The sequence below is a fragment of the Anthonomus grandis genome, chromosome 13, assembly GCF_022605725.1.
Source record: "Anthonomus grandis grandis chromosome 13, icAntGran1.3, whole genome shotgun sequence".
Taxonomy (NCBI): Eukaryota; Metazoa; Arthropoda; class Insecta; order Coleoptera; family Curculionidae; genus Anthonomus; species Anthonomus grandis.
In genome coordinates, this window is record NC_065558.1 from 25,177,383 (window position 1) to 25,200,301 (window position 22,919).

Here is a 22,919-nt window from a genome sequence, read left to right on the forward strand (position 1 = left end):
GCGATGAAATCCGAAAAGCAGATTTCTGTTTTGAAGTTATGAAATAGCAATAGGGATTTTTTACAAAATGTTTGTTTTACGGATGAATGCATCTTTACCCTAAATAATGAGCTAAATGTTCAAAATTTTCGTTACTGAAGTAAAGAAAACGAACACAGATATGTTCTAACAAGGACCCAGTACCCTCAAATGTTTGGGCGGATATTTTTGGTGATAAAATCATGACCTTGTTTTTGAAAAAATATTTAGGAGACGCATTTTTGGATCTTTTACAAAAATTGAACCATTGAACATGGGGTTTGATTTTAAATGGATGGCTGTCCTGCGCACAATTCACAGCAAGACAGGGAATATTTTCAAAACGTATTTAATGAACGCGTCATTGGGCTAAATTAAACCATTAATTGACCAACCAGGTCTCCGTATCTTTCACCAAATGACTTTTTTCTGTGGGGTCACATAATACTGTTATTTATAAAGATGTGCGTTATCAAATTTCTAGAAGAGAAGATTTCTAGAGATAGCAATTTTAACGGCCTGTAATAAAATAATTGCATATCAGCTTGGTAACGTAAGAACCGAACTTTACAAACGATTAAAATATTGTTTGGCGGTAAATGGAGGTTTGTTTGAGCATTTGATTAAGACAACTTAATGTATTTGTTTAAAGAATTATTTTTTATTTATTTCTAATTCTTTTTTATTTATTTTGGTTTCTTGTTTATTTGTTGTTTGTAACTAGTTGCAGTTATTTATAAAATCACTTAATAAAAAGTAATGAAATTTGGTATGGTCGTTTATCTTACTCCTTTAAAAAGCTCTAATACAGTTTAGACTGTGAATTTTAGTTTCTTTAAAATATAGAGGGCAGCAAATATTTAAGCAAGTATCATAATATGTGGGATTCCGGCCAGTTTGGCGATGCACTACCCGGTATATCTCTTGCGCAGCTTGCTGTCTTGTCAGAACAAGCATACTGTTTCACACGCTGTTTGCCATTCGTTTAAGTTCATCAGACGCAATTTCAATTCTAGATAGCACATATAATTTGTTCAAATTCCTTAAAGTCCCTTTTCGATAATATAATAGTTCTTTAACAGATTAATTAGATAATATAATCGGTTTTTAATTCTTGATGAAACTGAACTTAGAAACTGTTGAAACTCAACTTAGAAACTCTGAAACCATCTTTGTTTAAAAGAGGTAGCTCTTAAAGTTTTATTGGTGGTCACTACAAAAGCGATATTTTAATTAGTGTTTGCTTTAGGAATCAAAGGCCTGTTCTGAGATCCACTGAAATTTTGCATGTTTACGAGTTAGATAATTTAATGAAGAAATAATATTTGCAATTGCTGCAAACCTCTCTTCACTTCTTTTTCATCTTTCGGTATAGGGTAAAAAAGAAACGAAGAATTTTTAATTCAAGATCTGTTGATCTTGTAAACTTTACTTTTATAAGGTTATTATAAGAATCTATTATAAGGTTAGTCATATGAATTTTTTGTTCCTAAAAATGATTAGGCCATCCAAATAAAGCAAACATGACTTATAAGTTAAACCTGATAAAGCAATAAATATTGCTCTAGAAAAACAATTAGGACTTATTTATTTCAAGTCCCATTGGCAGCCTCGTCATCTAGAACAGTCCTTGGTCAGTTACTAATGTTGTAAAGACCTACATTCTTTTTCTAGCTTAATTTGATAATATCCTTGATATCAATATAGGTGCGAAAAGTATATAGCTATAAACAAAGAACCTAAAATGTTGGAAATAAACACGGTATTGAAGATTTGTCTATAATCGAGTACCATTGTCCACTTTTTATTTCCTTGCTCATCTTTTTTTTTGGGTACTAACAAAATTAGAGAAGACCATGAAGAACTGGCATCTTCAATTATCGTATCCTAGTCACGATTTTAGGAAGGGTGTCAAGCTTACAAATATTATGATTGTATAATGATAAAATTTTTGAAGAAATGTTTTTTATGTTTACAACCTGACTTATCGTATATTAAAAAATCGTACAGGACTACGATTAGAAATTGATTTTACCTACATTTCTGCAACAAAAAGAAACCTATAAATTCGATCTTGTAAAAACACACATCTTCATTTGAGTCGATATTAAAATATTTCACTATTTCATGTTTACCCGGAATGCAAGTTTAGTTTTCATATTTCGACTGAATAGACGTAATTATTCTCGGATTATTCACGATAAATAAAAATTTCTGAAACCTAATTTTGCAAAATATTGTATCGTCCTCAAAATTTAAACACGCATTTGGACCATTTATATCTAAACATAATGGGCGCTTCGGGTAATGTAGATTTTTTTGTCTGATTCAAACATTTATTATCATACAGAAAAAGAACATTTTAATAATCAAAGTATTGGCCATCGTTCCCATCTTTCTGCCAAGCATTCGTTTTTGAAAGCCAAACAATCCATCAATCCAAATTTTCAGATGTTTGAAAGATTGGAAATGTTGTTCTGAAAGTTCATGCTGCATTGATCAAAATAAGTGATAGTCAAAAGGAGGAAAGTCTGAAGAATACGCCGGATAGACAAGCACGTTGATGTTTTCTAAATATTTTTTTGCACATGACAAACACATTTGCAACATGAGGTCGAGCATGGCCATATTGAAATATAAAATTGTCGTGTCTTTGGGCGTTCTCTCGACATTTTTTTCCTTCAATGGTCGATTCAATTTGATCAACTGATAATATTGTTCACCGGTAATTGTTCCACCAACAGCACGCTTACTGCCCCACCAGATACAAAGCCTAACCTTTTTTCCGTGTATATTGCATACAGGTTGTGACATTGTGACATTAGTGAATCTACCTATGATAATTTTTTGTCTGGCGAGCAAAATTTTACAATTTGGTTGTTTTCCATGTCTCTATCCTTTAATTCATAAGGAACACATTTTCCTTTTTTTTAATCTTACCCAAATCGATTGGGCAACATTTAATACTTCTGCTAACTGCTTCAATGTTTGAGTAGCGTCTTCATCCAATAATACTACAAGCATATATATAAAGCAGCAAATCTGCATCTTAATTTTTTTTGGCTGACTTAAGCGATCTTTTGAAGTCGGTTCACATCGACATCGTTCACAAGTTTTTTGGGTTGGCATATTTACGATATGTTTCAACCAACAATCGATAACTCAGCAGTCGGTTTATTGAAATGAAGTAGTTGTAGCTACTAATATACTGTAAAGCCATCTCCAAACAAAATCGACATTATTAACCGAAACACGCATTAAATTTACTGAATCTTGTGAAAATATTGCCCCGAAGACCCCGTTCATTATTTTTTTGATCAATTAATTTTTTCCCGCATCAAGTAAATATTTGAAATGTTTGTTTTTATATTTAACATATATAAAATTTAGTCCATTGTTAATGCTAATAGACATAATTTTATTTGTAATTTAATTATGAATGAATCACAGAAATCTATTTTTAATCAGTTCAATCAGTTTAGTCGAAAAAAATGTTTCACTATTATGTTGGGGGTAATAATTTCGTTTACGAGTTTTATAACTAGCTTGTCGTCTTCGTGGAAAATTATTATTATTATTGTTATTATTAAAGGAAAAACATGTCCCTCTACTATTATTATTATTTTTGTGCCTAATTGTTATATTCCGTTTGTTTCAATTTCAATTCCTACCGATTCATTTTTCGTAGTAATCATAAGATGTGAGTGCCAAAACCATGTGTAGTGGCTTATCGACCGCTATTTCCTGTTTCAGCTATTATAATTTCCTCTTTGCTCTGTGTTTCATTGTGTTAATTTTTATAAGTTGTAATTTCATTCGCAGGCAGGGTCGCTATATAATGATGTGGCATTTTCTGTTATTGGGAAATAATACAACTTTCTTGTTTTAATAGAAAACTATATCTATTTTTTAATTAAGGGTTATTAACACATATAAAAAATGCTTATTTAAAAAAATACATCCTAATTTCCAATATTATACAGAGCTTCATTTAATTAATATTTAATTAGCAATACTATAAACTCTATGGTTATAGTATTGCTATGGCAAGATGGTTTATTCTTACATAGGACAATAAAATGAAAAGGCGTTTATAACGAATAATTTGATTCTCCAATAGCTGTTTCTCTAAACTAAAAACAAAAGATCTACCGTTTTAAATTATTCCTAGAGTCAAAAACACATTTTTTTAACTGAACAAATATAATAAATTTTTGACCGTTTTTCCTTAGTATTGTGATTTTGAAAAGTATTGTGATTTCTCTATTTAACGATAACATTTCTCATCCAACATTTCGTCTTTCGCTAGCCAAAATTATACTTCCTTATAGTGTGCTATGCTTATTTATTAAATTTTTTTCGCTGATAAGATGCTATGGATAAGATGACACGGTAATTATTTGAAAAAAATTTGAAATGTAAAATTCAATTTTTCTCCAATAATTTTGATGGAATGAAATCTCGATTCAACAAATGGATACCAATCTAGTTTGCTATCCACCAGAGTTAGTATCTAGTATAGCTTTACGGAAATAGCACGTTTTCTCGAATAATGCATCAAATAAATTAATTATCTGAATTATATTTTGAGGCCATTAATTCAATTACGCCCGTCAGGTTTTGACAGAGAGATAATAATTTTCTCGTTGTCACGAGATTTCACACTATTTTTATATCCTCCCGCATTCATCCTTGATGATACAACGTTCGATTTTCAATTTTGCAACTTGATTTAAATGGAATGCGATGAAATTTTAGTTGTGCTTTATATAGGGTAATAGACTTTGTCAGTTGGACCCTGTAATTGATTGTCGGGAAAGTTAAAATAAAATAAAACATTTCCATTTTTATCTAAATTCCGGTTAATGTAAAATTCCGGTAAATCGATTAATGTTCATGAAGACGACGTTGAACTTGTCTAAGGAAAAATCTTAGGGGATATTTTGAACAGCCACTAACCAACTGTCTTTAGACAAATCATTTAAAAAAATGCGTATCGGCCATCTATTGAATCCTATCATCTATCAATATTTTTGAAATGACACAAACTACTAATAAACTGTATGAGGATGTTAAGATTAATGTTAACCATCTAAAATGTCAACTAAACAAAATTCATCAAATCGTTAAGTATTTTATAGAGTTGTTTCCTGTCACTTTTTAAATATTTGTATAGAAAACTATATTATAAATATAATTTTCTTTTGCCAGGGTATCAACCTGCGTTTTTTTTTTTTTTTTTTTTTTTTTTTGGGTCGGTGGAGAAATTCTTTATGAACACTGGTTGCGCGGCGCCGCCCCCAGTAGTGTGTGGGACTCAGTGTCGAGTCTGTTTCGTCCTATACCCACTAAAACTCAAGTGCCTTGTGGCTCCCTACACTGCGGTCTGCTAAGAAGCAGTCCTATTGTGTCCTTCAACCTGCGTTACGTAACGCAAAGTTTTAAATTTCAACGTTCTCGCAGGCACATGCTGCTTTTTTTTTGGTAAAATACGTAAATTCATTAAACAAGTAGTATATCGGGTAACAGGAAATGACAATAACTTTTTTATTTCAAATGGTATATTATTACGTATTTTGATAGAAAATAATATCCTGAGTATAATGATAGCGATTAATTTTTAATCAAGTAATCACGGAAAAATAATATTCATTGTATTTTATTACTTAAATCTTTTCTACGCCTATTTAAAAATTCCAAACCAGTATTTTTGGCCTTTACATTGTTTTTTTCAATAGCACGTTGTTGGTAACACCGCTTTTGTAATGCAGATTTATTCACAACAATTTTATATGCTTATTTTTTAAATCGGTTAATAAATAAACTCATCTTAATACTACATATTTTATTTAACATTTACCTAACATAACGTAAGTACACACAAACGGTAAATAAACAGAAAAAATATTAGGTCTATAAATTATTCTAATATGAAACTTTTTACATGTATTGCTTAAAATAACCACCATGTCTAACGAAAGTACGTATGCGCGGTAATATAACATATATACATTTTTCTTCATTGGTAAATATTTCAAATATTAGTAAACACTAAAATTTTTTCAAAAAACTTCGTCAAATTTATGTAAATAACAAATAGTAATTGCGCTTGACAAGATGGTCACGTATTATGTCAATTGAAAAATAATTAAAGAACGTGTCAAAAAGCATTCTAATCAAGCAATCAAAGCCTTCTATGCTATTTTTATTAATGTGATGGATATATTTATGTGATTTAGTTTTTTTTTCTTATGGGCTTATTTATCAACCGATTTAAAAAATAATCATATCAAATTATAGTGAAAAAGAAATCGCATTTGAAAAGTGGTTGTTCCCAATAATGTGCTATTTAAAAAAATACAGTAAATGCCAAAATAATGGTTTGAACATTTTAAATGGACGTGTAAAAGATTTAAGTCATAAAATGCAATGAAAACTATTTTTCTGTAATTACTTAATTAAAAATTTTTTGCATTAGACTGGCCCTTTTAAAAAATTTATATTTCTGAATGAGTAACTGAACTAATAATCATTAATTTCTAAATATATTTGAAAGGGCTTTTGAGTATTATTTATTACTGTAGCTCGAAACGGCTTGCTCTTGTGGGTAATAAATTGGTAAATAAAAACAAATCCTTTTTTTTTAATGTTGACAAGCTGTAATATCACAGAATCTGAAAACAGCAAGTTAAAACTTCCCCAATGTAAACCACATGAAAAGACCTTTAATATGTATCACCCGACCCCTGTTCCCTTCTGAAATTTTAAGGGTAGTTATGCGAGGTTATTTTTTCACCCTAAAAATCAAAAATCGGTGTATAGGAGTGTTTTTTTCATTTTTTACGCAAATTTGGAGAAATTCGGAGTGTAAAGTTTTCGGTGCGCTACCAAAAATAAAAATATATCAAATGAAGAAAAAAATTCAATATCAAACTTTCATTACACAAGATAATATTACACGAAAATCATTTCAGGGAACACTAAAGCCGGATCAATAAAAAAAGTTATGTATTTTGCAATACATCGTGGGAGAGGGGAGTCAGTGTCATCAAAAGTGTCCTCAAACCCCGCGGCAAAATTAAATTTAATTAAGCACTTATAAATTGCTTTCTCCAGTTAACCGATTGGCCATGATCACACTACAGTTCGCGCAGGGAATAGTCCTGAACGACGCATGAGACGTGCGAGAGAAAATTCGAATTTATTTAAATGCATTATAAAATATTAGTTAATTAAATATATAGCAAAATATATATGTATGTATAGGCAACAAACCTATATAAAACCTTAAAAAAGAAAAAATTAAATATTTTTTACATATTTTTTTTAATAATTAATTCTTTTTTGCGAAAAAATTAAGATTTGGTCAAATAAATAAATACTTAAAATGTTTTTTGATGTAAAATGAAATTAATTATTTTATAGAATTTAAAAAAAATTTCATTATTTTTTTATTTGAAAAGCTAAATAGATTTTGTTCTTATATTATATCATTTTTTGGACCTTGTTTCAGCCTTTTTTGCTATTTTAAAATTCAAATATTATTATAGCAATCCATCATGAAGTACAATATGATGTACATTGTAAAGGCTATCCAAATTATAACACTTGTATGTTATCTCGATTGCTATGGGAGATGAGTCTTGTCGTTTGCGGTGCTACTTTTTATAATCCAAAGTATGCCGTTGTTAAAAACCTGAAAGCTGTGATAGTTTTTAATTTACAGTAATTTTGAAAAACTAAAAAACAGTTTTTATTGGGGTTTTTCCATAGAACACGGATATGTTTTGTTATTTATGTATCTGTTTTATTGTAGTCTTTTAGAATTTTTAAATAAAAAATAATTTTCTATGAATTCCCTTTTGAGCAATGTAACACACTTGATGTGCACATCAGATAAGTGAGTCCAGTATACTCTCGAGGAGCCACTTATCTTGTGTGGAATACTTTCTATTAGAATTATATGAGAGGAAAAGAATCTCATTTACAAGGAGAGCACATTTCTTCCTTTCATAAGTTCTTATGGGAAGTACACGAATCCCGGCCATATCTGGCAAATCTATCATTATATGCTTGTGTGATGTGATATGATCAAGGAAGGTATTTTTAAGTTTTCTTTATTTTTATGATTGTACAACATTGAATTTGAAATTAAACTTACTTCTTGCCCAACCTAATTGCTTTGTAATTAAACTTGGCAGCGTAGAAAATATTTGTAATATGATATATAGGGAGGGTGTTACAAAATAAGCTGCTAATCCTTAAGGGTATTAATCTTTAGGTAATTTTAAGAAGAACAGTTGACATCCTAAGAACCAAATTTAGGAGGCCCTGTATGAAATGTCTTAAAACTATTTAATATTAAACTTTTAAATTACATACCGGGTGGTGCGTCGCCGAGCGGAACATAGGAAAATCCATGTAAATTTTAAGGGGGTCAATTATTGGCTTCCCTGTACATTTTATAGAAAAAATGTGAGATAACTTTTTGAAGAGACCAATCTGGCAAACCCTCGTGCAAAGTTTCAAAAAATTTTAATAAACGAATCTTGAATTATTCAATTAAATGTAATTGCAAAATTATCAAATTTTCGGTTCAGGTAAAATCAAACGGGCACCAGTAAAATGAATATTATCACTGACGTGAGGAAAAGTGTCAATAAATCAGTGACAGTCGATATTTCAAAACAAGTATGAATTATTCGATCGACGAAAAAATAGCCATAATTAAGTGGCATTATGCGGGAAACAGTTTTAGAGCAGTATCTGAAATGTTTTCAGTTTATTTCCCCACCAAGGCCATTCCGTCCATTTCAACTATTAAACGTATTGTCAATAAGTTCGAGTCCAAAGGTACCGTAATAAATAATTGTAAATGTTCAACTCAGGATATCAATAATAGAACAGAAGAAAGAGAGAACAGAGAAGATCTTAATATTTTACTAAGTGTGGAGGAAAACAAGATGATTAGTACGAGGGTTCTTGGGCAAGAGGTAAATAAACATCATCCAACGAAATTGCGCACTTTAAAAAAACACAAATATTATTCGTATAAATTCGAAAAACATCAAGAGCTGCAGGAAGGAGATGAAGAGCGAAGAATGGCATTTTGTTTTGAAATGATGGAAAGAGCAAATAATGATAGGAATTTTTTAAGATGAATGTACATTTACCCTCAACAATGAACCAAATGTTCAGAATTGACGGTATTGGAGCCAAGAAACTGAACATCGCTTTGTTCATACTCGGACACAATATCCCCAAAAAACAAATGTATTCGTGGGAATTATCGGACACCATAGCCAAAGTTTACTGAATAAAATACAAGTTGCTTCACTGGGCTCCACGCGCCGAATTACCTATTCACTGCCCCTCACTTCATTTGCCGGGCGACGCTCCTACAATCGAATCTGTTGGACACAGTGAGTAGAGTTTAATTCGTTTTGATGTGCGAGCGTTTTATTACTAGTTGTACTGGGTGGACTCAGTGGACTGGCAAATTATTATAATTTGAGAGAGGTTTAATGTTTTTTAAATGTCCGAAAAATAAAAATATATATATAAATATATATTTTATATATATAAGAACATAACAAATAAGAAATAAGGGTAACCAATTACATGCCAGGTTATAGTACCTCTCTGTCTTGAGAGGGTGTGTTGTGACCAAAATAACGTGCGCAGTTTAGTTTTCACATAAGATAAAATATGAAAGTTGGATTTTGGTCAACTTCTTATTTTATTCTTATATTATTTTGCTATATAAATGCGTTATGGAACTTTTGTATATTTAACTCTTATTTTATTTTTATTTTACTTTATTTGTCTGTATAAATCCAGCTTAAGAGACTACATTATTTACATTTTAAAATGGCAAAATATATTTTCCTCTCCATCTTTTGTCGTTCTTTTACAATATTGCACTTTTGCCAGAGCTATTTATCCGCTTTTTGAGTATTAAAAGATGTAATACCTTTTAAAGGTTATTTGAGTCGAAAAACATAACTGAGCTTATAATAAAAAAAACTAATCGAAAATTAATAAAATTCATAGAAAAACCTTAATTTAAAAGCAAAAATATTAATAAAGGCAGCAAAACAAAAATATCTTGGAGCATTAAAAAATTTAGTCACTTCGGCAACGTTGCGCTATAGTCTCACGCACGTTTTACTATTTTTCGAGTTCTGTCAAAAATTATGAATGAATGAATCCCGAGCGATGTTGTCAAGGAATTAAAACAAATAAACGCTTTAAATTATTGAGTTTAAGGGCGTGTTTTGTGTTTAGAGTGTGTTTTATCAGTTTTTTGTTGTTTTCGTACTTTTTTGGAGAAAATTAATGCCAAAATAAACGATCATGGTGCATTCTTGTGTAGTAAAGAGAGTAGAGCATTAAAATCCAAATTTAACGTTTCATCGGTAAGTTTATTTGTTTACGTTTAAACAGCAAAATACTTTTGTATTTATACCACCAGCGTCGTCACATGAAAAATATTAAGGTTAATTAATTATGTAATGACATTTTTCACCGCTATTTAAAATTGCACAAGAGCGACGAAAACAACACGTATAGATATAGAAAATTATTTGTACAGTACACAATCCTAACCCGATTTGTAAGGGAGGGAAAATGAAAATTACAAATTTGTCGATTATTATAATATTATTCGCACTAGTGCATAAGCTCTACCCCACTGGCAACAAACCAAACAAAAATTAATTGAAAATATGCATTGTTGCCAAGGAGTACTAACAACACTTTTCTCTCTCACTACTAATTTTAAAACAATAAAATTCCACATTTTTAGGCTGATTATGAATGAAAAATTACGTTTATTACTTATGTCTTTGGTAATGCTATTATTAGTCTGACAAAATAACAAAAATGTCAAAAAGTGATTACTACACTTTTCATCATTGAAAATTCAAACATGTCATTAGTTAGTAGTTATGTCTATCTTTAGTTGTTACATTTAGTAACAGTAATATATGCATTTTTTCACACAAACTTTTGACTTTGATTTAAAAATAAATCCTAATGAAACCAGTCGGACCAAAATAACCTTTAATAAGATACCTAAGTACCTAATTATTAACTTGTATTTTATTCAGTAAACTTTGCCACCCATAGCATTGGACCCTTTTTATGGACTATAACCTAACAGCTGAAACCTATTTGGACTTATTTCCAAATCAAATTGGACCCGCCTTGGAAGAAGTTGTTCAGGAAGATCAAATAATCTGGTACCAAATGGATGGTTGCCCGGCCCATAATACCCCGTATGGTTAGAGAGTGCTTGGAAAATACTTTTAACGTCAATTTTATTGGTCCACGGTACCGGATACTTTGGCCAGTCAGGTCACCTGATCTTTCACCGAATTACTTCTTTTTGTGGGGTCATTTAAAAAGTGTAAAATTTGACAATCTAAACCAGTTACAAAACGCTATTTCGTTAGAATGTAATAAAATTTCCCAATATCAACTTAGTAACGTTAGAAATGAATTTTATGATCGGTTAGGATATTGTTTAGCTGTTAATGAGGGGTTGTTTGAACATTTGATTAATCGATGTTTTTATGTAATCCTCTATTATTTTTAAAAAAGTTATTGTATTTTATTTTTCCACACTTTACTAACAATAGGTTTAATGGTTAAAATGGACCAGGTAGGCTTGATGGGAAAATAAATTGAAAATATTTCAGATACTGCTATTGGTTTAACTTCATCGTTATATTAAATAAAAGTTTAGATTAAAAAGTAATGGTAACGTGTCTTACTTTGAATGTATGGTTGTGAGATTGATAAAACGAAAAAAAAAACATTTTTTGTATTCGGCTGTACGTCAGATTTGACAAAGCCTTATAACAAATTGTTTGCTGGTGGCTGGTGTCTGATTTTACCTGAACCGAAAATTTGGTAATTTTGCAATTACATTTAATTGAATAATTCAAGATTCGCTTATTAACATTTTTTGAAAGTTTGCACGAGGATTTGCCAGATTGGTCTCTTCAAAAAGTTTTGACGTAAAGTATTTGACGAACCATTGACTTTAGGCATATGGTTTGCCATAAAAAAAATATTCGGAATATTTCATACAATTATTGTAAAATGTCATCACATACAGAATGTTTTTGTTTTTAAATGAATGTTGGCGCCATAGTTTCTACTTAAGGCATTAAGGCAAGGTATAGAAGTTTTTTATTTCAAAAAAACGCGCAAGTGACAATACTAATAGATATGTCTAGAGTAAAATATAAATAAAAGAAAAAAATACCTGAATTTTAAATGAATTTGTTCCTTTCATCGTGAATGCACTGAATAATTATATTATGATTAACAACTTGTAAATGTATTTATTTTACTAAGAATTTTTGGCTATTCCTGAAATAAAAAAAGAGAAATTCATCATCAATGTCACATCATATATTCACAGGACAATATCAACAGTGTCGCTCATGTCAAATTTCCTTAATACTAGGTCACCCTAAGATGGCCGTAGCCGAAATTCCACTTTGGCCACTACCAAATTGTTTAATACTTTCATTACAATTCAGCAGCGGTGCTCTTAAGTCACATCATCACGGGATCCGTGGCGTAAATCGGCTGCACATTGTACAGATATATACATTTTATTATTTTAATGGTGGCATTTACTGTATTAGGCACAATATTCAAATTGGCTTTATACAAATAGAAGAAATACGCTTATTCAAAAGGGTTACTATTATTTACAAATTTACACCACTTTGGATATCTTCATAACCTCTAGATGAATTTATTTATTTTTGACCTCACAAGTTTGATCTACCATATCCCTCCAGGAACCTATAATATTATATTGAGAATATAATATTAAAATAGACGTTATATTAAATGTAAAATAGTTTTTTTTATCCTGGACTATCCTCGGTGTCGCTAAACACTTTTTTACGCTAAGATACATAGTACTAACTCATAATGAAATTTTAGTACGCAAACTTCCTTTAAATGAAGGTTAATTATATCAATTTATTCTTTATAATGTTATTTTCGTTAAACACAAACCAGTTCGATTAACTTATAATCGAACGCTTTGAAGCTGTTATTATTATGTCTAACTTGGTGACTATTCTCTAATCATAATTTTGTAGTGTAAACTCTCTTATCCTCGACCGATCTACCGAAACAGCTGTGACGTTCATCTATCTCCCAGCCCCTCCTCAGGATGACGACCATGCAGTACTTTATTATAATAATTTAGAAGTAATATCACGTAATTTACCTCCAACCATTTTTGTTCATGGTGTTAGTACTGTGACATCTACTACACTTTAATAGGTCTTAATCTAAGTGTTTGGAAAAATTGACGTTTAACCTCAAAATACTTAAAGTTTATTTTCAAATTAGTTGTACTGTATTTTTTATATATTTTTTAATATCCTTAGACATAGTAAGTGTTTTATATTATTGTATGATCTTTCATAAAGCTTAGAAAATATAAACATTTTGCCCAAACATTTCCTAAATTTTATACCAATGATGTCTTTTACCTGACTAACAAAAAAAAATCTGTGATATGTATGCCGTTTATCAAACAAAATTGTGTATTATTACTACATTTTTAATAAATTAGTATTATATAAGCTTACTATATTTGTCTAATTTTAAAACAACCCAATATTTTTGAAAACATTTACTTTATTTTACATTTAGATATTATATAGTACAATAATTATTGCAAAATAAACATAAATGAACGTCCTATCGGTGGAACCTTTGGTGTGACACTCAAATTACAAAATAATTTTACACAAACCAAAATTCTTTATTTTATTCTCGACACGTGTTTCGCTAATGAAGTTAGCATCTTCGGGAGAAGATTAAAGCTCAATAAAAAACAGTTTTAATTTTCTACCGAAGATGCGAAACACGTTTCCAGAATAAAATAAACGGTTTTGGTTAGTGATAAAACTGTTTTGTGATAAAATTTATCAAAAGTAAGCAATTGTTTACAAACTTGTTACAAATTGTTAACAAACAATAACACATTATTAATTATAAAAAGTATATTAATTATAAAAATCCCCCCAAAACATCTAAATAAAAAAGAATTAGGCCTTAAAATACAAGTAAAACAAGACACATTCAAATAGGCGTTTTCACATTTAAGCTTACACGCATAGGGGCGAATAAACAGGAAATACTGATCGAAAAACCTTGTTCCTGGTTTTTACGCATAGGAATGTTAAAAATTGAAACATCTAAGATAAATTTACCTCAGAATCTCTGTGTGAAACTCCTTTAATGCACATAGTATATAGATTATTTGATAACAAAGAGAAACTTCGCACTTTCATAATAACCTTTTAGAATTATGTTTTTTTACACTTACTTTTGCAAAGATATGTCCATTAATGGATTTATGGTAAATTATGCAAGTCGTGAAGAGTGTAGAGAGTTTCTATTCTTGTGAAAACCACTGTGGTTGCTGTAAGGGTTTTTGGCAATAAGGTTAGTGCTCTTTGGATTTCTTGTTCTTCACCACACACCTAGATTGAAAAAATGAGATTGTTTAGCTCTTTAATTTCTATACAGAAACAAAAAAACATGTTAGCTTTAAAATGTTATTATGAAAAAGTAAATACGTAAATTATTCTTCTAGAATTTGTATACTTGCTTGCTTGTCAGTATTCTCCTAAAATTATCGGCAAAAACAATGAAGAAATTCTAAATATTTCGAAACTGATCCATCGGGTTTAAAAAGGACGCGTTTCGAGACATTTTATTCAGTTTTAATTGTTTAGTCGGTTTTTACCTTGGAAACAATTAAACGACAGTCAAGGCAATTAGTTAGGTTAGTGTTTTTGACGTTGCCAATAAAAGTGTGTTCCCGAATTTCGTTACAATATAATAGAATAAATTATAAGTTTTTGATATGAATACAATAATCAAATACATTATCACATACATTAATTAAACACATTAATTTCCATCAGTAAGTTATGTTTCGTAATGCATATTATGATAATTGACAGGATAGGCTAATAAATGTAAAAAAAGTTCCACTTTTGAAGACTTAAAATAAATTTGGTTTATAAGTTAATATATTTGTCTGAAGTCTGGTCTGTTCATATTTTTTTGGTTCCGTGAGCAATTACCATATCCTTTTACAAATTTTTCACGGCTATAAGGCGGAACTCCAGGGGCAAGTAGTGCGGGTTGGTGGAAAGAAAAAGTAAATAAAGACAATAAATAACTATGTGGGGGAGCTGACAGACAACCATAAAATTTTATAAAAAAAAACTAAAGTCATAAGGAATTCATCATGTTGACAAAGTTTATTCAGGAGCAGTATAAGAAACCATAGAATAAAAAACGAGACCGAAAATAAGAAGAACGAGATTTAGCAAGATTGTACAACATAGCGCAAATCTTGAGCCGAAACAAAAACACTTAACGACAAATTTCAAACCAACAGTTCGAACGCAAAGAAGTATGCTTATATAGAGCTTCCTAAATCAGTTAAAGGCGGCTGCCAGGGGAAACCGATGAGATAACGAAGAAAAGGCACTTTGGAGAGTGATCCCAACAACCAAGAACAAAACGTTTTTGGACCGAAGACTTATTTGCAATGAAGAGAGACACCATAAATCGCAATGCCCCACGCTCAAAGGCTTCTTTGTGTCAGCTCAGAAGCTGTTTTGGCAAACCGGAGAACTAACCAAGAAAACTTTTACTATATGGAACGTAAGCCTGCTGGATTTTTGCCACATAAAAGAGTAAACCATCTGCCACGTTCTGGAGGTAGCGTAGTAGTACCGAAAACAAAAAGGATCCCGATCATTGGACGACATGAATATAAATTTACCACTGACTTAACAACATTCCAGCAGCAAGAACTGGTGACAGAAATTGTGGATAACGTTATATTAGGCTTGATTATAGCTCAACAATTTAAAACATTTGTTGAATTTGAAACAAAGGTCATTGATGTTTGGTTTAACTTGTTACAGTTTAAAAATGGCAAAAAAAATACTTTAATAAATTTTTCATCTAAAAATCAATAGATGTTTGATAGATAGATATAGATGAACACCATTTAATTTTAACCTTCACCTAAATGTAATAATCTGTAAATACGTATTAGTATCGCACTTCTTTAAACCATTAACAAATTAACATTTTTTAAGAACCTAGTTTAGTACTACAACTCACAGTTTTCCTTCTTTTGCAAAATCTCAAGGTCTTAGGTAATTGTTCTTTTTGGGAAAAAAATTGTTAGTACAAATTGTTAAGTGATTGTTAAGTGATTTATTAAAATCCGGATCCTAGAACTAGATCGGGACCACTTACGTTTTCCGATTTCCGTAATTTTGAAGGTTATTAAATTAGTTTTAGTAAAGTTTGTTCAATTTTTAGATATTTTCTATAGATATAACCTAATTTTAGAATTGTTTTGTTGTGACTGCTGTAATCTATTTCTGAAATTTCATTTGTACTATTTTTAGTATAACTCACAAATTAAGATCCTTCCTAGAAAATAAGTATTAGTATGTCGTATGTTGTGGTCTACCTTGAATTAGTTAATTAGTTGACTGTCTTCGTCACTCTTATTGTGGGCATGTTGAGCTGAAGTAGTTAGAGAATGTAAAGAATGAAACGAATTATGTTCATCAGTCTGGCCAACTGTGTAAATGCTGTTTTTTTTGAATAATGTTTTTAAGTAATCATCTGGTATGTACAAAATCTTCGTTAAAAAACTCGTTAGAAAAATGCAGAATGGTAAATGTGATGATTTTAGATTTGGTTAGGCTTGCACATCAATTGAATTGAATTGACAAAACAGTGGGCTGCCAAGGCAGTTGTGCATATAGGTCTCCTGATGGACCCGTCATGCCCCACCGGGGGTTACCAGAGCCCAACGGCCTTAGAGAAACCGATAAGGCTCTCTGATCTGAAGGACTTAAAGTCGCTCAGTACACTGAAAGTGTTACCCAAGTATTTGAACCTGGCGCGCGTGAGTGCTGGGCACTCCCCGACTACATGGTCAACGGTTTTATCCACCTCACAGCACCATCGGCATTCCGGGTTGTCCGCAATACCGATAGTATGGAGATGGCCCCTTAAGTGCCAGTGACCGGTTAAAAGACCTGTCACTAGCCGAATTTAGCGTCTTTTTAGGCGTAGTAGATTTTTGGTGAGACAGGCAGAGGGCCCACCTATGTGCGCTTTGGCCTGTCTCATACCAGGGGACTCAGTCCATCTTCGGTGGGTCCACGTGTCCAGCAGACCCTTCATTGACGCGACCGCAACGCATTTAGCGATACCAACTATGGGTTCCGGCCCCATCGGCACATTCGCGGATCCCAGTCTGGCGAGAGAGTCCGCTTCCTCATTACCTGCATGGCCAGGTATCCAGACGAGCTGTACCCTGCATCCAACCTGTACCAGTTTTTTCAGGACTTTTATGCAGTCTAGTACAAACTTGCAGCTTACCTTTGCGGCCGTGATAGCCTTAATGGCAGCTCTGCTGTCCGAGCATATTGATACAACTGTATTGCGGTGTCCGCTGCTTAGGATTTTCTGTCCGCATTTTAATACAGCGAATACTTCGGCCTGGAAGACAGTGGCGTGCTCCCCCAGCGAGTATGCCCTACTGGTATGTGGGGTCCCACCAATAAGCCCTGATCCAGCTCTGTTATTCATTCTGGAGCCATCTGTGTACCAGATTGTCCCCCTATTAAGCGATGCAGGTCTGTTGGAATGCTGCCACTCCTCTCTGCCTGCAATGTGCGTCACGAATCCCTCGCAGTCCACAGTCACTGGAGCCATGCTGTCACTGCCCATCAGAAGGAGAGGGTATTCCTGTATGGCCTGTGACCAAATTTTTGCGTGACCGGTCTCGCCAGCACGTAGTTCGCCGAGGACGTATAGCCTGTACGCAGATCTCATTGCCTCAGAGGCGGAAGGCTCAGCAGAGTCTCAAGCGCTCTAGTTGGCGCCGTCCGCATGGAACCCGTTATGCTGAGACATGCAAGACGTTGGACCCTGTCCAGTTGAGCACGAATTTTCGCTATCTCCGTACATGACCACCAAACGATAGCCCCGTATATGAGAAGAGGTCTCACAATGCGCGAGTAGATCCAGTGTAGGATCTTAGGAGACAGACCCCAGGTATTGCCAAAAGCCCGCCTGCAGGCCCATAGCGCGCAGGTGGCCTTCTTTATTCTGGTGTCTGCATGATCGTGCCAGGAGAGTTTGGGATCCAACATGCATGGTCTCTATCCAGCTAACCAAACAGGGTTCTGAGCCGCGGCTCTCGAGTGCTTGGCAGATTAATGCAAAAGAAGTGTTGTCGAACGCCCCTTCAATATCTAGAAACGCACCCAGACAGGCCTTGCCACTACCCAGAGCACCCTCCACCTTCCTAACGAGATGGTGTAGGGCCAGGTCCGTGGATTTGTCCGCCTGATAGGCGTATTGGTGCACATGCAGTGGTTTGTTGACCAGGATGCTTTCCTTAAGATATCGATCAACCAGCCTCTCCATCGCCTTCAGCATAAAGCTGGTAAGGGTAAGGCTGATAGGTCGGTATGATTGGGATCTGTAAAATCACTTTTTCCGGGTTTCGGAATGAAGACGACTTTCACTTGACGCCATAACTTTGGGACGTAGCCCTGAGCAAGGAACGACCTGAATAGTCTCACTATGTGTGGGGTTAGTACTTCTAACCCGTTTTCCAAGAGGCATGGATATAATCCATCCGTGCCCGGAGATTTGAAGGGAGGGAATGTCTTGATTGCCCATTTCACCCTCTCGTAGGTAATTATTTTTCTAGCAGTCTCGAACTCTTAAGCGAATCGGAGCCCGAAAACAGCTAGGAGGATCGCGAGATGAGTTGGAGTCTGGGAAGTGGTTGCACAGTCTCTTTTGTGCCTTTAAATTTAAACCTAAGAGGGAATATAACGGGCTAAAGTGGTTTCAGTAAACATTTATTGGGGCGTTAGGCCGTTGATTTAGTTTTTTGGTTTTTACTGTTTTTTATGGCGATTTCTAACCCTTAAAACTTTACACGTGCCCGGTAACATCGGCGAAAGAGCGTCACTCACTGGCAACCTAATATTTTTGGTTTTTTACTCTCTGGTATAGAGGTAAGCAACAATTATTTTTTTTTTATGGGAATTGCTAGTTTCTTATAAACGGAAGCTCTCATTTCTTTAGAGGAGAAGCCTGGAGCCTCCTAGAATCTACATGTCCTCACTAAAGAATTCCCATTTCTGGTTTTGTGGATAGGCGGTCTAGATTAATTTTCACCGTCTTTGCTTCGAATATTGCTAGACCTTGGATTTGGTTGAGTCTGAGAGGGTAAAGATTGGATAAAGAAATGTGTCGGCTATGCATCTAAGTATCCTATCTAAGGATCGTTTAGGTTAATATTTTAATTTAAAATAGTACCCATTTACCCACATTTAATTTTCAATTATTATTTCATAGCCACTTATCTTATTTAATTTTTTTCTGTATGTATTTTGTAATGAAATATATATTTTCAGGATTTTCTTAATGTGGTTACTGATTTAATGATTAGAATTGTGTTGTCCTTTCATTTATTAATATTCAATTATTCACATTGCATATTTATTATTTCATAGTTTGAACGCATATTTACGGTTAGTTTTTAATATTTAATTTTGATAACCTCAAACTGTCTAATTGGGCTTAATTTGATATAAGCTGGCTTATTTGCAAAAAAAAATGTCAGTGGTAATTGCTAGTGAGGAAATCCGGGGATTAACGAACTGAAGAGTGAGACGCAACTAATATAATTCAGAATCAGTATAATCACCCACTATTTATCATTATTTATAAACTGAAGTCTTCAGGAATACTAAAGAATAAAAATACCCAGAATGGAAAGATATTTCTGACAAATCTTCAATTAGAAGCTGTGCATGATATGGATAGGACAAGGTACGCGCGTCGCCCAAGGACCCAAGAATTCGGCCCAGAGGGAAAACTATACAGTACTTGTTAGTGCATTGTTGAAACACCTTTTGTTGTGGACATTTATGACCATAATTAATTAAAAGTAAATAATACAAAATAATGCTAAAATATTTCCAAGACCAAAGGCACCAGAGGATAATTAAAAAGGATGCGATCAGCCTAATATAAATGCTCGCTCATCAGTCAATAGGTGAGAGTAAGGCAGTGGCGGCTGGTGTATAAGTGCTGAGGAGCTGCAGCACATAGTCAAATTACAAAATATATAATAATATTTCGTGTATAAATATTTTTTCATTTTATTTATTTAAATTATTATCTAAAATGCTACCTACGAAGAAAATGATATTTTGCCGCGTGCGATTATCTCCGCCGTAAATTCAACCAACGCTAATGCGAGAGCCAACGTTCGATTCGGCTCTCGTGTGCGATATTTATTCCAGCGCCCCTCAGCCAACGCAGACCTTTGCGGCGTGGTTTTCTTTCCCGCTTATTTCTCTTGTTTTAACGTATGATCAGAGACAACCAAAGAGACGCGCAACTGTGCGCTAATAAAATATCCAATTATTTTCCATCTTTGTCTCTCTTCGTGAAAGGTGAACGTAGATGGCGCAAACAGCGTTTGCCGCCATAATTCAAACCTCGGCTATTAAGCATTTAATCATTTATTTTAACAAACAAAAAGTTATTGATATGTTTTTAATTACTCAGAACGATGGCAGACTTTAATTAAAACAATGTAATTTAATGGGGAACTAAATATATTTCTGAAACGTTTTGTATTGTATTTTCAGTATATGGTATAACTATAATATGCACATGCATTTTATTAATTATTTTCATAATTTATAATTTAAGACGGTAACAGTAACATGCATATACAAAATGCAATTAAAATTCAGAAAGATTTTAATTATCACGGTCCTATAATAACTTAAAAAAATATATCCTTTAGTGTAACACTTAAAACAAAAAAGTTTAATCTTTTGCTGAAGATGCTAATATCGTTAATCGTTAGCCAAACAGGCATCCAGAATAAATAAAATTGATTTAATGAAGTGGTAAAACTGTTTTTCTACTAATTGGTAAAGAATAGATAAATCTGTTCTATTCTATTATAATGAATATACTGTTAAATTTGTATGTGTATGAAATATATATACATACACATGTTTCACCATTTATGATGCAGTATTTTTTTAATCAATAAAAATTAATTAAAAGAATAAAACAGAAAGATTACAGCTAAATAAAAAATAGCAGCAAATAGTCAGCACAGATAGTCCGAACAAATGTTATTCTTGTAATTATATTAAGTTATATTATTACAATTAAATTCATTTGACTATTTATGTTAGTTTATTTTAATTTTTTTAAATGTTTTTTTTTTGCAAATCTCTTAATTTTTCCTTTTGAACCACCATGGAATACCTATTTTAACTACAGCCTTAACAATTAACTTAATGAACATATTTCTGTCCCTAACACAAGTCAAAACACTAAAACCTGTATCCTACAAAAAACTACAACTACAAACTACTGTTATCAAGTTCATCTAAATCCGGTGGGTAATAAAATACGTAAAATTTAAGCACTCATCCAAAATCTCCACTAATGATGTAAAACAAAACAAAATTAATCAGCAAAAACAACTATTCAGTTATATTGAAATTCACGTGTTCATGTTGAGCAAGGATTGCACTGTTGCCGTACTTATAATTTTAGAATACTAGAGAATCGGATACAAGCTATCCCGTATTTTTGCATTCATTTAGACGGAGATGGAAGAATGTTTTCTCTTGAGTGCTCTGATAATTAAATACATATAGCATTGCGAAAGATTAGTATTGTGACGTCACCTTAGCTCGCCTTCGATGAGGGAAGGGAGAGACAACGAAATACAGTATATAGAGATTAAAGAGAGCAACAACAATAGGATAAAAATTTATATCTAGTTGCACGTCTCTTTGGTTGTCTCTGGTATGATTTTAATGCACGCTGGTGCTGACTAAACGATAGCGCCGACTTGAAATTTTCAAGGATTACGCACGTTGCCGCTTTTTAATATGTTTTACTGATATAAATTATGAAGTAATTAATGTATACCTATGAACCTCTGTGATATGTAGGCATTTTGTTTCAAATAGTTTACTATTGGATAATTAATTACGGGGTACAAAATTACAATTATTGGCAACGTCTTATGTTTACGTGACCTAAATACATAACAAATCGGTTTTGGGAATTAGGTTTAGTTTTTAGTTAGTTGAACGTTGAAGTGTAGGTCGTCGTAACACTGCGAATGAGTTTCTGTTCTACGTGAGTTATTGTTTTCATGCAATATAAATTCTGTGTCCAATAAATCCATTTTCCCGGCTTTCTTTGGAAGAAAAAATTAGAATTAAGGAACTCGGTAGGCCTACACCAAACATTAAAATAACACAGGAGGCAAAAAGTAAGAGTTCCACTTATAAGCGCCAATTTCATACAAATATAATATGATGAAAATAAGTGGCTTTGTGGATGTGACTCTAGAAATGCATTGTTTTGTTTCCCGTGTCTGTTATTTAGCGGTGAAAGTTCTTGGACCAGGTCAGGAGTAACGGATTTGGGACATTTAAGTAATCTGATTAAAAGACATTCACAAAACAAAACTCAATTAACGTTTTAAATTTAGCAAATATAGGCCGAGTGAACATTGCTACCCAACTCGACAGTGTTTATCGAATGTCAATTAAAAACACAACAAAAATGTTGAAAAAAACAGACACATTTTAGGCAAAATTATTGACTGTATCAAGTTCTGTGGTGCTTTCGAATTAGCTCTACGGGGACACGATGAAAAAGATGACTCTTCAAACCCAGGAGTTTTCAGAGGTCTCTTGGATCTAATGGGCAGTGTGGACTCCGCAATAAAA

At 32.7% G+C, this 22,919-nt stretch overlaps 2 protein-coding genes across 7 annotated transcripts in view; one reads left to right on the plus strand and one right to left on the minus strand.

Annotated features, from left to right (window-relative positions):
* Window positions 1–22,919, plus strand: part of LOC126743949 (solute carrier family 12 member 9) — a 137,577-nt gene that overhangs the window by 74,789 nt on the left and 39,869 nt on the right. For 3 of the 5 annotated variants that reach the window (XM_050451234.1, XM_050451233.1, XM_050451235.1), the window contains one exon: window positions 13,149–13,514. The exons of the other annotated variants lie outside the window; for them this stretch is intronic. In XM_050451234.1, coding sequence (XP_050307191.1) covers window positions 13,149–13,332 — 184 coding nt within the window. In that variant the 3' untranslated portion in view covers window positions 13,333–13,514. Of the gene's footprint in view, window positions 1–13,148; window positions 13,515–22,919 lie in introns of those variants that run through there. 5 annotated transcript variants of the gene reach the window in all.
* Window positions 1–22,919, minus strand: part of LOC126743951 (ceramide-1-phosphate transfer protein) — a 147,900-nt gene that overhangs the window by 45,257 nt on the left and 79,724 nt on the right. The window contains exon 4 of one of the 2 annotated variants that reach the window (XM_050451239.1): window positions 13,676–14,546. The exons of the other annotated variant lie outside the window; for it this stretch is intronic. Coding sequence (XP_050307196.1) covers window positions 14,418–14,546 — 129 coding nt within the window. The 3' untranslated portion in view covers window positions 13,676–14,417. Of the gene's footprint in view, window positions 1–13,675; window positions 14,547–22,919 lie in introns of those variants that run through there. 2 annotated transcript variants of the gene reach the window in all.